General features: G+C 34.9%; 3 protein-coding genes and 1 pseudogene across 3 annotated transcripts; all 4 read right to left on the bottom strand.

Moving 5' to 3' along the window:
- Positions 1 to 953: 953 nt before the first annotated feature.
- On the bottom strand, positions 954 to 1752 carry LOC113448852 (olfactory receptor 5G9-like; annotated as a pseudogene).
- Positions 1753 to 2417: 665 nt separating this feature from the next.
- On the bottom strand, positions 2418 to 3356 carry LOC113448851 (olfactory receptor 5J3-like). The gene has a single exon (XM_026719665.2). The coding sequence runs from the start codon at positions 3354 to 3356 to the stop codon at positions 2418 to 2420; it is 939 nt and encodes a 312-aa protein (XP_026575450.1).
- A 6600-nt stretch (positions 3357 to 9956) lies between these two features.
- LOC113448850 (olfactory receptor 5J3-like) lies at positions 9957 to 10895 on the bottom strand. Its single transcript, XM_026719664.1, has one exon. The coding sequence runs from the start codon at positions 10887 to 10889 to the stop codon at positions 9957 to 9959; it is 933 nt and encodes a 310-aa protein (XP_026575449.1). The 5' UTR covers positions 10890 to 10895.
- A 4218-nt stretch (positions 10896 to 15113) lies between these two features.
- Positions 15114 to 16046, bottom strand: LOC113448815 (olfactory receptor 8D4-like). The gene has a single exon (XM_026719622.1). The coding sequence runs from the start codon at positions 16044 to 16046 to the stop codon at positions 15114 to 15116; it is 933 nt and encodes a 310-aa protein (XP_026575407.1).
- Positions 16047 to 17118: the final 1072 nt, after the last annotated feature.

The raw sequence follows: 17118 nt of genomic DNA, 5'->3' as shown, positions 1-17118 counted from the left end.
TTCTTATTTTAATTCCATTTCATCCTTTAAGTAAAAACATATTAAACTGATTGCTAGAAATATTGTAGGTACTGTTCCTAAATAAGTAAGGAGTAATATTTTAACCTTAAGGAGAAGGAGATCAATAAAGGAGAATATTTATAGCTCAGGATTGAAATGAGGTGTTGGGTGATATTTTGATGGACTTTTTATTTTCTATTAATATAAAAGATAATGATATTTGAATGGGATAATACTAGAAAATAGAAATTAATCTAGGAAAGTGAAAAGCATCCCAGAAAAAGTTCAGGGTAAAACAATTTCTATATCACAGATGATGATAGAAGAATCCTACCTGAATCTTTTATTTTATTAAATCAATGCTGTAAGATTATTGGCTAAATATAATTTATTGAGACAATAAAGAGAAATGTGATACCAAAAGGCTGTTTTTCAGATACCCCTCTGGAATTAGCCATATTTTTATTATGAAGAATAGCAACCTATGGAATATCCTAGATGATATCCTTTAAATCATATCCTTTAAATCCATTGTTACAGCATTTGGTAATGAAACTAACAAAAGTAGAATACGTATAATTTTAAAACTTATGAAACCATAAGGTAAAATTATAGTTCTCTGCTACCTAAACTTGAAGAAATAAAAATATGAATGTATGATAGAAAAGAAGTTGTAAACATAAAATGATTAATTCATATGTATTGCTTTCAAAAACTAACAGGTCAATATAATTTTATATAAATATTTCCAACTGGAATGAATTCAAGTTAGAATTCTATATACACACAACAGAGAGTAAGCCAAAATGAACTCTTGGAAGTTTTTTCTGAGTAGGCATGCAGACTATTGTGTTACAAGAAAATGTACACCTATATAACGGTTTCTTTTACCAATATGTAGTCCTTGAAATACAATAATATCTCATTTAAATGTTCTTTGTTAACAGTTTGATTTAAAAATAAAAGGACACAGCTTTTTTTGGCAGGGCTTTTCTGATGGCAGTTCTGACCTCCTGGTTCCTCAGGCTGTGAATCAAGAGATTTACTACATAAAATAGGGAAGCCATTTGGTCTACATGGTGAGACTATCTGGAGCTTGGTTGTGCCTAGATAAAGCTATAACATCCATAGAAAATGCAATGACAATAAAATGAGATGTACGAGTGGAGAGGGCTTTCCGATGGCTCTTGGCAGAGCGGTCCTTTAAAATAGTAATCAGGATGTAAGTGTAAGAGGAAAGAACGGTCAAGATAGTTGTTATTACATTGAACCCAACAAGTATAAACATCAATAGTTCATTAAGGCTAATGTTTGAACAGGTAAGTTCTAATACGTGAGGAACTTCACAATAAAAATTCTTAATAATGTTTGGGCCACAATAGTGTAACTGAGATGCAGCAGTTGTGTGTACTAAAGAATTGATGATCCCGACAATATAAGAAAATGCTGTAAGTTGGATACATTTTTGGGGGGGACATGATAATGAAGTAGAATAGAGGATTACAGATGGCTACATAGCGGTTTTAGGCCATCACTGCTAGAAGGTAGCACTCTGTGGTGACAAATAGACAATAAAAGTAAAGCTGAGTAAAGCAACCTGCAAAAGAAATAGCTTTATTCACTTTTAAAAGATTGGAAAGCAGTTTTGGGGGTTACAGATGATGAACAACAGATATCCAAGAATGATAGGTTGGTGAGAAAAAAGTACATTGGTGTGTGGAGTGGAGGACTGGTCCTGATTAAAACAATCATGCCCACATTTCCCACCAGGGTGATGGCATAAATGGCAAAACTGCCAAAGGGTGGAAGGCTGAGTCAATCTTGAGCCTGGTGAGATTCAAACTGCCAAATTGCAGTCAGCTGACAGTCAGCAGAAGTAGCCTGCAGTACTGCATTCTAACTACTGCGCCACCACAGCTCTTATAATACATGGACATGTACTGTAAATAAGTAAAAATGCTTTGCTCTTATTCTTGATAGCTCCTTATTGATTAAATAGTGTTGTTATGGTTCTAATATAAAGAAATTAAAATAAAATGTCTCATTGTTCTTGTAATTATACTGCAAAAAGATCAGCCTGGATTAGTCCCACCCCACCCCCACCCCCACAGCTGGCTTTGTTCTAACTCTGAAGAACTTATTCTTTCAGGGTTTTTTTTCTCCCTTCTGTCCTCTGCCTTTTGGTCTATAAACAGCTAAAAAGCAGAGCTTGTCATTCCCTTTTAACTGACAGCAATCATTAGGGGACAATACCTAAAAAAAGGGATAACTCTTCTTTAGAGATCAAATTTAACTTTTTGAACTCAAAAGTAAATATATAGTTACTACTAGAGCCCTAAGAAAACTGTACAACATAGTGGTTTAATATTTAAAGACACACAATGGTAAAAACATTTTCTTCTTTAAACCTGAGCAAATCATGTGTGTTGAACATGAAATTGTCTTCCCAAGATATTTCTAAAGGCACCTCTTACCTCCTGGTTCCTCATGCTGTAGATTAATGGGTTGAGCATGGGGGTCACCACTACATAAAATACTGAGGCCATTTGGTCAAGGTGATCATTCTGCCTAGAGCTTGGTCGTGTATACATAAAACTAAGACATCCATAGAAAATAGTGATGACCATGAGGTGAGATGTACAAGTGGAGAAGGCTTTCCTACGGCTTGCAGCAGAATGGAGCTTTAAAATGGTGACCAGGATGTAAGTGTAGGAAGTGAGTACAGTCAAGCTTGTTGTTAATAAATTGAAGCCAACAAATACAAATACCAACAGATAATTAAGACTGATATCTGAGCAGGAAAGAGCAAAAAGAGGAGAACCCTCACAATAAAAACTCTTAATTATGTTTGGGCCACAGAAGGACAGTCTAGTTGCAGCCATTGTGTGAATGAAAGCATTAATTATTCCAGCAATGTATGAAATTGCTATCAGCTGAACACACTTTCTTTGGGACATTATCATCAAGTAGAGTAGAGGATTGCAGATTGCCACATAGTGATCATAGGCCATCACAGCTAGGAGGTAGCACTCTGTGGTGGCCAACAGACCATAAAAGTAAAGCTGACTTAAACAACCCCCAAAGGAAATAATTTTCTTTTGCTTTAAAAGATTGGATAGGAATTTTGGGGTGACACATGATGAATAACAAATATCCAAAAAAGATAAGCTGGTAAGAAAAAAGTACATTGGTGTGTGGAGAGATGGATTGATCCTAATTAAGATAATCATGCTTAGATTTCCCACCAGGGTGATGGCATAAACAACAAAAAATGTCCCAAAGAGGATGAGCTGCAGCTGTGAGTCCTCTGTTAATCCAGTGAGTATGAATTCTGTCACTGGTGTATTATTTCCCATGTAATCACAATAACAGTGTTGAACAATATTTCAGTTAATTTTCATTTGTTTTTCAAATATTTGTAGTCTGAGATCCAAATAATTTTTTAACTTCCTAGTAAAAGAAACAGAAGTTGAAAGACCTTTGTTAAAGAGGTCAAGTAATAAACTAATATTCAGTTTAGAGGAAGCAATATTCAGTCTGCATAGATAACTGAAAATTGAATCAGGGCAATAGGATTTATTTTCTATTGGTTTAAGATGTTTTGCTGCTCATCCAAGCAGTTTCATCAGTCAGCAAATTAGTTAGGCAGAGAGTCATTGGAACGTTGCAATATGTCACCTGGGTAACAGAGATCTTATTGCCATGCACTTTGGGGAGGAAACCCCTCAGGTTTGTGCAGGAGGAGTTGCTACATTCCAAAGATTCTCTGCCCAAGTAACTAAGAATTGGATGAACAGCAAAAAAATGCTCAAACCAACAGAAAATAAGTTCGGTTGCCATAACTCAACTTTCAGGTAACTTTACCAGGATGACTAAGAAGCTTCACTGACAGCTACACAGATATTTTCTTTCAAATTAAAACTATATTATCATACTTTGAGTATTTGGTGCTATGCAATAATATAGTGAGGGTTATTAGAATGCATTAGGCATAGCCTACTCAATGTGATTAAAGCCCATGAATAAATTTCTCCACAGGATTATTAAAAACAATTAACAATGAGAGTGCTATTGAAATCTTTGAGGAGAGGAATTCTTCTTTAAACCTTGGAAGACCTCAGACCACTATCAGAGCAAATATGAAATATTCCTTTCACAGTATATCTTGAGGAGCTGTTTTATATTGCTCTGTTGGTTCATTGCTGGATCTACATGCTCCTTGACTTGTGGAAGCTGATGTTTGGGCTACAAAGGCTTCTTATTTATTGAGTTGATTAAATGATTTATGAATGGCAAAAGCCACCCTGACTCTCTTGTCACAGGTGATTCATCACTGTCAACCATATTCTTGTATGCCTCTTATGATGGCCTTTAATATAACCAGCTCTACAGAGATGTTATTTTTCATTCTGTAAAACAGCTATCAAATAGTTCTAAAAACTATTTCTATGAAATTTTTTGAAGAATTACTTCTTAGTAAAAATAGTTCTCTTTTTAATCTTGCTTTTGTCATGTTAGTACCAGCTATGTTTTGATTGTTTTTGTACTACCCATTACTAAAATCTTACATATTACACCAAAACTTTTACAGCTTTATAAACATTTGTTTTGTTCCATCTCAAAATATTTTATCTTCTATGCCAAATGAATAGATTTATTCCTCACTGAACTATGAAATTACTTGATTTTTTTTAAAAAACTGGGGGATCGGATTGTATGCTTACCATGCAAGATTGCTTTTGCCATTCTGATTATCCAGTTAATGCTCTTTGAAGTAACAATAACTTATCGTCCCATGAACTTTAAAGCAAACTCTCATAAGGAATAAAGCACAATAGTTGTATAGTAGCCTTTCTGATTATCAGACCCACCTTGTTTTCTTTCAGCTCAACAGCATCTTCCACATTTTATAATATCTATTTTTTCAAGCTTCTAATTGCAGGGTTTTGAAACTTGTAGTTGCATCCTTTTGCTCCTTTGAAGAAATTAAGATATTTTCCTTTAATTTTCAGCAATTCAAAAGCTTTATACAATTCCGCAGACAATTATATTTCCTTAAATTCTCTTTGGAATGATGCAGAAATTAATTCTACTGAGAAAAACAATGGTTTGGGAAATATCTCCCTAAAGTGCTTCAAACTGCTCCATCTACTAACTTGTCTTAATAACACAGTGAAGGTTCAGTCAAACGAATCACAACTATTCAAAAATATTTATCAGTGGAAAATGTAACATTAAATAGAGATCACTTCTGTCCGCTTATTAATAGTATTTCATCATACCTTTTTCCACACACACACACACACACACACACACACACACAATGATAATTAATTAACACACATTATTTGTCCAGACTGATTTATTTCATAAGGTATGCATTATAGCTAGTCTAACATAAATGGATTGCCCAGGATCATAGATAAAATCATTTCAATTGCAATTGTGACGCAAATGTTGCTGAATTTATTACTATCAATAATTTGTACTTGAAATGCTGACTTTGCAAAACTTCTCGTAATATCAGATAACTGGTAAATAGATTAAACAGTACATTCTGAAAAATATGTAATGGACATGGTGACCTTATTAGATATAGGAAAAGCCCTTTATATAGTACAAATTAAATTTGTGAAACATGTTATAAAAGTGGATTCTCATCAAACTTTCAAGACTTTTGAAAGATTCCAAAAACTATATCTAAATAGCAATATAAACCATTAAAGTATTTGTCATACCCATGTGCTGTGAAATGTAGGATGAAACTTCTATGGATTTGAATGCCCTAGATTAAGATTTTGTTTAGAGACTAAAACAGCAAATCCATTTCATCCACAATAAAAATAAATATTGGAACAGAAACCTAGATTTTCTTGTATTATAAAAGTATTGATTTCAACTTTTAAGAAATATTAAATGTATTTATTGAAATAGTATTTATGAATTTAAAAAAAAGTCAATGTGTTGAAAGTCTTTTTGGGGTTTATTGTATTCAATGGATATTTAAGAAAACTGGTTGTTGGTCTTACATTGGAAATATAATATAAATGTATTACATAGCCTGAATTTTATATTGGTTAAACAGTCTTATTAGGGACTGTTGTAATGATGAGGCAGTCGAGTTGTTTGATCATGAACAACTGAATCATGATAATCTTTATTGGAGTCTAGTCTTGCATTTATACACATTTTTAGTTATTCTCCATCACTGGTTAACTTTGGTTACTGCTTAACTTTCGTTACTGTTTAGCACAGTAATCTATACTATTAATTATCTCTAGTTAAAGTCTAACATATGTTTACTTCCTCTCTCTAATCCTCCTTTAGATTAGTGACTTTATTTACCTGAGTTGTATTTGCTTGGAAACATTCTTTATCTGAGGTTTGCCATCCAAGACTGGAACATTCCTGCAATTACAACTCTACATATCCTTGTTTTTTTATTTTAAATGGAGGATTCAAAGATTTATGAATGTATCGCAATTGTAGAGGATTAAGAGAGGGGGAAGCAGGACGAAACAATGCGAATAAATTTGGAATACATTGAATAAAACAACAGGTTGCAATTAGTACAATAATAATAATTATAGCATAAAAGAAAAACTGTCTGAGCCAAGGCCAATCAGGGAGCCGATTGGTTAGCCCCTCAAAAGGTGAGTAATGAGCATGGATATTATTTTGAATGTATGATTATAAATTGGCAAACTCATCCTCAATAGTTTTATTCAAAGAATGAAAATGCACAGCACATCCACAGTGTCCAGCTAACGTACAGAACTTCCCTGATGGGCTAAAAGATAGTCTATGGCAAAACGCTGCTGTAAGACATCTTGATTTAAGTCTTCTATTTCATGCTGCAAATCACCAATAATAGCAGCGGTAGCATTGATGGATTTTTCAAGTCTGCAGGTGAGACCAAGAATAGATCGTCTGTTTTCTTGAGCAATTATGCCAGGATAAGAGCCTAGAGTAAGGACTCCTGTAACGGCCCCTGCCAATGCATGGCCAAATGTAGAACCAGAAGACAATTGTGTGTCAATAATGACTTCATCATTACATGTAGGCCCCAGAGAGGAACGCCGCTATCGAGTTGATGGGAGCGTACCTATTTGAACAGGTAGAGTAAAATAACCTATAGTTGCACATTGATAATTCTGAGGATGAACATTAGTAGCATATTTATCAAAAAAGAACCACATATTAGGATCCTTAAGCTGCCAACCAGCACATATCGATCCTGTATTAGATTGATCAGAGGCATTAAAAATAGGAAAATTGTCAGGATACATATCAGAAGCTATGTTAATTCCATGCAAAGAAGAATTAAAGGTACCTGTCAACCAATAGTAGTCAGAACAATAACTATAATTCCCTAGCTTTTTAAATATGTGCTGAGCAGCATCATAATCAGACCAATTATGAAGCCAAATGTGTTTAGCGTGACAACAGAAACACAGACCCCTTGTAAATTGACTAACTTTCAAGTAACGCCAACGGACAGAATTCAATTGCATAGGGGGTGTAGAAAATAGCCAGGAGTGTGAGATAGATTGTAGTTGTGAGACAATAAATATAGAAGACATGATCAAGTTAGGGGTAAAAGAAATTTGACCAAATGCCATTGGGGGCTCATAGTATAAAGTAATATTTGTGCCATGGGTCATAAATATGTATTGGGCATGACGAACCCACAAATTAGGGTTAAGACGAACCACAGAAGTATCATTTTGAGCAGAAACACCATTAACCATAAACAAGAAAATACAAAGTAAAATGGTAACAGAGTTAGCAGTAATAATAGCAAAAACAGCAGCAACAAGATTTTCAGGAGTCTGAGGTAATGAGGCCTGTTGCAGTTGTTGTTGAGCTTGATATGTAGTAGATTTAACCTGGCCCCAAGTGATGGGTTGCAGGTGCGTCGACCTTGGAAGACGGACTTCCGTGTTCAGATGAAGATTGAAATCCGGAATCGGGTTGTGAAGGCCCTGATGCCATGCCATGATACGGACGAACACAGTGCGCTGGAACCCACACTGCTTGTCGAATAGAAGGATCTTCCACGGCAGCGTAACCGCGACCCCAGGTGATCAGCGGTGTAGGGCCTTTCCAGGTTGGATCTGGAGCTTGGCGATACTTTACCAAAGGCCTTGCTAAAGATTCAGTAGTTCGAAATGCAAATTAACAGGTGAGTCTGCAAGAGAATCTAAAAAGGTTAAATAGTTCCAAATATATAATGCTACAGCAATGAGATTTTGAATCTTTCGTAGATGGTAAGGACCAGACTCAGTTTGTAATTGTTCCTGAAGCAATGCCTTAAAAGTACAATGAGCTCACTCAACTATAGCTTGACCCTGAGAGTTGTAAGGAATTCCGTGCACTAAAGTAATATTCCATTTCTGACAAAAGGTTTGAAATTCCTTACTAATATAAGCGGGGCCATTATCAGTTTTCAACTGAGAAGGCTGACCCATTATAGCAAAAGAGGATAGGCTATGAGAACTAACATCTGAAGTACGTTCATGTTTTGAAGCAGTAACCCAAAGGAAGTGTGAATGAGTGTCAATAGACGTATGAAGATAACAGTATGGCTTAAAGGTTGAAAACTGAGTTACATCCATTTGCCAAATTTGATTAGCTGGGGTTCCTTGTGGGTTGACACCTACTGGAAAGGGAACTGCCAGTTGCTGACATATAAAGTCTAGAAAATACAATTCCGAGTCAGGTTCAACTTGTTTAAAAACTGTATTGCAGCAATTTATTATAGATGTCACAAGTGCTGAATAATATTGGTTTGCATTTCGCTTAGTATTGGAGGATGTATTTTTATTTTTAATTGTTTTAAGGTGTTCTTTTTTATTGGTTTACTCCCCCCCCCGCTCTCCTTCCTCTCCACATTTAAAAACCTACACAACCTTCCTTCTTGAAGGGTATATTCTGCTGTGAATAGGCAGGCCGAGAGACAAAGTCCAGAAACATTCGTGGGAGGGGGGAAACATGCAAAATCTCAGCTTTGTCTTTTCTCCAATTCATATGAATTGCCTTTCAGTTCCCTTCCGATGTGCACAAGGATTTGCTAAATGCCTTCATCAGTTTGGAATCACTAAGTTTTCCAGAAATTTGGAATCATTTTGTCATCTTTATCTCAGTGTAATGGGACTTACAAAGTCCCTTTGTGTTTTCTTGCTTTGTTGCTGCTGATCTTAATTCAACAAATTAAGCTCTTTTGGAAGCAGATGTTGCCTACACAAAAGACACAAGGTTTTGATTTCCTTTCTAATTTTCACATGTTCCCGTGGTCAGTTTCTTACAAACATATTCATAAATTCCCAGTGCCACTGTTTATCACAGCATGTTTTGATCTGAGTTTACAGATTATTTCTCCTTGGAATGGGTAAATTCTCCTTTAAAAGTAATTTCAGGAAGTTTGTTAAAGCAAGCTGAAATAACTTCTGTACCATATAAAAGTTGTCCTCACCAAATATGACTATATTTGGATCCAAGTGGCATTTGCTAAGGTACTGAGGTACACAAGAACGATAGGTGTCTGATATGCTTGAATAACTGCTACCCAGCTAAGAACATTAAAAAGGGAAAATCAGCCTGGATTAAACCAAATATAAACACCAGCTTTGTTCTAACTCTGAAGAATTTATTCTCTCTGTTCTATTTTTCTGTCCCATCCATGCTCTGCTCCTTGCTTTTTAAACAACAAAGAGTAGAGTCTGTTATCCCTGTCTAACTGATAACAATAATTCAGGGATGATAGCTACCACGAAATAGGATAATTGTTTAAAATTTCATTTTTTGAACTCAAAATTAAATATACAGTTACTATGAGAGCCCTAAGGAAACTGTACAGCATAATGGTTTATTATTTAATGAGACACAATGATAAAAACATTTGCTAATAAAAGAGCTTTTATGTAAACCTAAATTTTGGCAAAAAGCAATGGCTTTTAAAAGTGTTGAAATTTCCTTTCTAGGATATTTCTGAAAGCACGCCTTACCTCCTGGTTCCTCATGCTGTAGATTAATGGGTTGAGCATGGGGGTCACCACTACATAGAACACAGAGGCCATTTGGTCGAGATTGTAATTCTGTCTAGAGCTTGGCCGTACGTACATAAAGCTGAGACATCCGTAGAAAATGGTGATGACCATGAGGTGAGATGTACAAGTGGAGAAGGCTTTCTTACGACTTGCAGCAGAGCGGATCTTTAAAATGGTGACTAGGATATAAGCGTAGGAGGTGAGAACAGTCATGCTTGTTGTTATTAAATTAAAGCCAACAAGAATAAAAATCAACAGATAATTAAGACTGACATCTGAGCAAGAAAGAGCAAAAAGGGGAGGACCCTCACAATAAAAGCTCTTAATAATGTCTGGGCCACAGAAGGACAGTCTAGTTGCAGCCATTATGTGAATGGAAGCATTAATGGTCCCAGCAACGTAGGCCACTGCTATCAACTGAATACACTTCCTTTGGGACATTGTGATGAAGTAGAGTAGTGGATTGCAGATTGCCACGTAGCGATCATAGGCCATCACAGCTAGGAGGTAGCTCTCTGTGGTGGCAAATAGGGCATAAAAGTAAAGCTGAATAAAGCAATTTGCAAAGGAAATGGACTTCTTCTCTTTTAAAAGATTGGATAGAAAATTTGGGGTTACCGTTGTTGAATAACAGGTATCCAGGAAAGATAAACTGGTAAGGAAAAAGTACATTGGTGTGTGGAGTTGAGGACTGGTTCTGATTAAGACAATCATGCCCACATTTCCCATCAAGGTGATGGCATAAACAGCCAAAAATATCACAAAAAGGATCAGCTGCAAGTGTGGGTCCTCTGTCAACCCAGTGAGTATGAATTCTGTCACTCTTGTGCTATTTCCCATTAACACTGTGAAAATAAAAGAAATACAGTACTCAATGTTACATGTTCTCTTAACATTTCAACTATATAGGAAGCTATTTTCTGTAATCTGAAATAGGATCAGAGGTGGCATTCAGTAGGTTCTGACCAGTTCTGGAGAACCGGTAGCGAAAATTTGATTAGTTTGGAGAACTGGCAAATACCACCTCTGACTGGAGATTTTACAGTATCCTTCCCCTGCCATGCCCACCAAGCCATGCCCACAGAACCAGTAGTAAAAACATTTGAATCCCACCACTGAATAGGATCTTGGAAGAAGGAATAAAAAATTAAGTTCTAAAAAGATAAAACTGGGCATGCCAGTCTCAATATTCTGATGATATACTGTATTATAATATTAATTCTTCCTTGTAATTATTATTTAAAAATGACCAAATTAAATACCATAAACAATAGGGAGCTAGTATTTGTTATCCACAATAAACCTTACAGTGAACACTTGGAATTACATCTATAAAAACACTGTGAAAACAAAATATCATATTCAATGTTACATGTTCCCTTAACTACATAGGAAGCTATTTTCCATGATCTCAAATAAGTTCTTGGAAGGAGGATTAAAAATTAAGTTCTAAGAAGATAATATTGGGTATGCCATTGTCAATTTTCTGATGATACAGTATATTTTAACATTAATGTTTCTTCATGATTATTATTGAAGAACAATCAAATAAAATTCCATAAATGAAAGGAAGAAATAAGTCCTTAGAAGGAAGACATAGAATTGTTTCTATAAATAATAGTTTCTCCATCATTAATAGCAAACAATTTTGAGATTCTTACACTATCCTGATAAACCTGAAAGCCTCCAAACATCCTCAACTTACCAAGTCACTCTGAACTCAACCATAACTACAATACTACAGTAGGTTAAATCACTGCTTCTTTTCTGGTTGTGGGTGGATTGCTTCTATGTGAAATGAGTTAGGAAATTCTTTGTGTGTGGGTAGAAATCCAGATATATTCAGCTCCAGCTGGGTCTTGGTCTTATTAATTTGATTGCAGCATTTTCTTGGCTGTCTCTGCAAGGGAATGTTTTCTACAGGGAAACCTTGGTATTCCCTTGGTAGTTCTAATCTTAGATAAATGCTTTCTAGAAACGGCATGGTAACTTTTAGATCTTCACCTGGAAGCTCCTAAGAGTAGACGTTGAATTAATAGGTTTTTCTTGAAACTTTTATTCTAAATTTAAGAAGTTGAAATACAATTGAAGTAATTGATATGATTAGGTGGGTGTGCAAATGAACACATAACTAAAACTTGCATTGTGTTTATTTGTTTGTGTGTACCTCAAATTAGTCCAAATCATACCACAATTTTACAAACTTAAAGAACTCTAATTTAAAGAATGTGTAAAAAAAATCTGGGACCGATTACATCAGGATGTTCAGACCAATTTTATTCACAAAGTTATGCCATTGAAGCACCCTGTGGTCATGTGAACATATTTTCCATGTTCCTTGTCAGCTTCCCACTAGAAAGTCAAGGAAGTTGGAATTCATTCCTTCTTTTTGCCTACACACAGGCATTCCATTCTATTCATCTGTTTAGGTTATTAAATATTGATTTATTATTGAAGTTCATTTGCCACTACAATTACTTTTCTACTTATGATATATTGTCATTTTAGATGACCAGCTGGCAATGGGATATAAACCATATGGTCAACCTAATTTTGCCTGGTGGAAAGAGAAGGGGGATGTCATGTTCAAGAGATGACACCAAATGTCATTGAGGATACAGTAGGTCACAGGTTGTCTTGTATAGTTTATACTTTCCATAATATAACATAACATAACATAACACATATCTTGTCTATGGACTTGTTCCCAGTTCTCAGTATTATTTATGAGTGATTGCATATATTTATTTGTATTGAGAATAATAGAATCATATAATCATAGAGCTGGAAAGGACATTGGGCATCTTCTAATCCAGCTCCCTGCACAAGGTAGGAGTCTTGGTTGCATTCCAGACAAATGCCTATTCAATCTTCAAAAACTTCAGCAATGGAGCACCCACAACTCTGGGAAGAAAATTGTTCCATGGATTAATTGTTCATACTGTCAGAGAATTTCTCCTTACCTCCAGGTTGGATCTGTCTTTAATGAGTTTCCACGATTGCTTCTTGCCTTGTCCTGAGGTCCTTTGGATAATATGTTGATCCCCTCCTCCCCCTGTGGCTGCCCCTCAAGTAGCAGATGACATCTATCATATCAATCCTTCTGTTTGTTAGGCTGGACATATCTAGTTTCCTTAACCATTCATCATATAGTTTAGCCACTAGAACCCTTATCATCTTTTTTGGTCTTTTCTATATTATTTCTAGGGTTTCAGCATCCCTTTTATATTGGGGCAACAAGAACAGGACTCAGCATTCCAAGTGTGGCCTCATTAGTACAGTATATTGGACAATACTACCATTTTTTTTATTAGTGGGTCATTGAAAGATTATCTACATCTATAAATATAAGATGCAAAATACATGGATGTATCTGTTCCTACTAACATCTTATAGTATGTGATTTTTTTTCAGAGTGACACAAAACATTATTCAATTTCTTCTCTGCTACTCCTAAGCACAAAAGAACATCTAATTGGAGAATGTAGAACAGGTTGTAACACTATCGTTACAAAAAAAAAATATGGTCGTAACAAGGACTCCTCTGGAATTATATTAATTATTGATTCTTGACACATTCAATTAACTGACTTATCCCTGACAATTGACAATCAAAAACCATTATAGAGAATAAGAGACAAATGCTTTGGAGAGGATGGGGACTCTAAGCCATCCTTTATATGACCACACTTTCTTCTGCCAGCATACCTAATCATAATCACACAAAACTGCAGTCCATCCCACTCTCCATCATAAATATCCTAGCAAATTCTTCGAATCAGATGGAGCCTGTATTAACATTTGTTATTATACTATTCTTTGGACAAGATATATTAATTGCCTTGGACACTTCTATGGATTTGAATGCCCTAGATAAAAGTTTTTACAGACTAAACAATTTCCTTTTATCCACAATGAAAAAAAATTAACAATTAAAAAAATTGGAGTAGAGACTTGAATTTTCCTATATTATAAAATCATTAGTGTCAACTTTTAAGAAGCATTAAATGCATTTATTAAGAATAATGTTTACAAACATAACACAAGAGCAACAGGTAAAACTGTACACTGCCCAGAGCCACTTTCTGAAAAAGGTAGGAGGTTAAGAAGTGTGAAAAATGAATGAATGAATGAATGAATAAATAAATAAATAAAATATTTTTCTTTGGGTTTATTGGACTCAATAGAAATGTTGATCTTACATTGGAGATATAATACATGCAAAGTTAAATCAGTAAACATGCTTTTCTTTTATTCTTGATATCTCCTTATTGGTAAAAGTCTTATTAGATTTCTAATAATAATAATGGAGTTTTATTAGGGTTCTAATATAACAAAATTAAAATGTAAATATCTAATTGTTTTTATAATTATATTCCAAAAAGAGCAGCCCAGTTTAAATTTTAAAAATGCTGGCTTTGTTCTAACTCTGGGGAGCCGATTTTTCTGTTTTTTTTTCTCTTCCTTACGTGTTCTGTCCTTTAGTTATTTATAAACAACTCACCACAGGACAATTCAACAAATACAAAAGTTAAATTAATTTAGATGGAACCATGGACAATAATAATAAAATAGAAAACCAATCCAGAAATACAAGAGTTACAATAATTTCTATGAAAGCATGGTCACTAATAAAAAAAGTAACTGAATGAAACAATTAATACAGGATTGAATTGTCCCGGAACAAGTTGTCCTGCAGTGAATTGGCTATGGTGAGTTGTCCTGTGGTGAGTTGGCTGAGATAAATTGACCCCGATGAGTTGTCCATGGCAAGTTGGCCACAGCAAGTTGTCTTAAACCTGAAAAGCAGAGCCTTTCATTCCTTTCTAATTGATGGATATCACTAGGGCATGATAGCTACCCAAAAAAAGGACAACTCTTCTTTAGAGTTCAAATTTAATTTTTTGAACTTAAAAGCAAATACATAATACTACCAGAGCTCTAGGAAAATTACACAGCATAACGATTTATTATTTTATGAGACGCAATAAAAAAACCATTTGCAACTTGGATAGCTTTTATCTAAAGCTGAAGTTTGGCAAAGAGAAATGATTCTTAAGGGTATTATTGAAGATGAAATTTTCTTTCTAGGATACTTCTGAAGGCACCTCTTACCTCCTGGTTCCTCATGCTATAGATTAATGGGTTGAGCATGGGGGTCACCACTACGTAGAATACAGAAGCCATTTGGTCTAAGTTATAATTTGACCTAGAGCTTGGTCGTGCATACATAAAGCTAAGACATCCATAGAAAATAGTGATGACTATGAGGTGAGATGTACAAGTAGAGAAGGCTTTCCTACGGGTTGCAGTAGAACGGAGCTTAAAAATGGTAACAAGGATATAAGCGTAGGAAGTGAGAACAGTCAAGCTTGTTGTTATTAAATTGAAGCCAACAAATACAAAAATCAACAGATAATTAAGACTGATATCTGAGCAGGAAAGAGCAAAAAGAGGAGGAGCCTCACAATAAAAACTCTTAATTATGCTTGGACCACAGAAGGACAATCTAGTTGCAGCTATTGTGTGAATGGACGCATTAATGATCCCAGCAAAGTAGGCCACTGCTATCAACTGAATACATTTTCTTTGGGACATTGTGATGAAGTAGAGTAATGGATTGCAGATTGCCACATAGCGATCATAGGCCATCACAGCTAGAAGGTAGCACTCTGTGGTGGCCAATAGGGCATAAAAGTAAAGCTGAATAAAGCAACCTCCATAGGAAATAATCTTTTTCTCTTTTAAAAGATTGGATAGAAACTTTGGGGTAACACAGGAAGAATAACAAATATCCAAAAAAGATAAGCTGGTAAGAAAAAAGTACATTGGTGTGTGGAGAGAAGGACTAATCCTAATTAAAATAATCATGCTTAGGTTTCCCACCAGGGTGATGGCATAAACAGCAAAAAATGTCCCAAAGAGGATGAGTTGCAACTGTGAGTCCTCTGTTAATCCAGTGAGTATGAATTCTGTCACCGGTGTATTATTTCCCATGTAATCATAGTTACATTTCAGCCAATTTCCCTTTGTTTGTTTTTTAATATTTGTAATGTAGTCTGTGATCAGAATCAATTTTTAACATCCTAGCAAAGGAAACAGAAAATGAAACATTTTAAATGAAGAACTCTAGTAATAAATGAATATTCAGTTTGGAGGAAGCAATATTCAGTCTGCACAGATATTTTCTTTCAACCTGATTGTCATACTTTGAGAATGAGGTGCTTTACAATGAAATAGCCATGGTTATTAGGATGGATTAAGTGTATCCTACTACCGTATATGTGATTAAAATAGTTCCAGCCCATGAATAAATTTCACCACAGGACTATGAAAAACAATTAATAACATTAGAATGCTAATGAAATCTTTGAGTAGACCTACTCTCCTTTAAACATGGGATGACATCCAACAAATATCAGAGGAAATATTAGTTGCATTTACATTTCTGTTCACAGGACAATTTGACAAGTTGCAGTAAAGAATTAGCAAGCTAACTGAAGAAAGGTTTTTACTGCTATTAACTGTGTATTTTGTATTGTTGGTTCACTGCTGGATCTACATAATCTATGACTTGTAGAAGCTCAGCTTTGGATTCCAAGGGTTTCTCATTTCTTGTGTTGATTAAATGAATTATGAATAGCAAAGCCACATTGATTCTCCTGTCACAGATGATTGACCACTGTCAATATATTCTTGTATATCTTTCAAGTTGGGCTTTAATATAATAAGCTCTAGAAAGAAATTGTTTTTCAATCTATAAAATAGTTGTTCTGTTGGCCACATTCTAAGAACTATTTCTATGAAAATATTTGAAGATTCACTTATAAACACACTTCTCTTTTTAATCTTGGTTTTGTCATATCAGTGCCAGCTCTATTTTACTTATGCCTTTTTTGTACTACCCATTACTAAAATCACAGTTAAAAACAAAACACTAAAGCTTTATAAACATAACATTTGTTTGTTTCATCTCAAAGTACCTCATCTTCAATGCCAAACGAGTAAATTCATTGCTCACTGAATTTTTAAATATTCTGATTCATTCAGGATTAAAAAACAAAACAAA

The sequence above is a fragment of the Pseudonaja textilis genome, chromosome 1 (genome assembly GCF_049901715.1).
Source record: "Pseudonaja textilis isolate UNSWEBS1 chromosome 1, rPseTex1.2, whole genome shotgun sequence".
NCBI lineage: Eukaryota > Metazoa > Chordata > Lepidosauria > Squamata > Elapidae > Pseudonaja > Pseudonaja textilis.
This window is presented reverse-complemented; position numbering and strand designations above follow the sequence as displayed.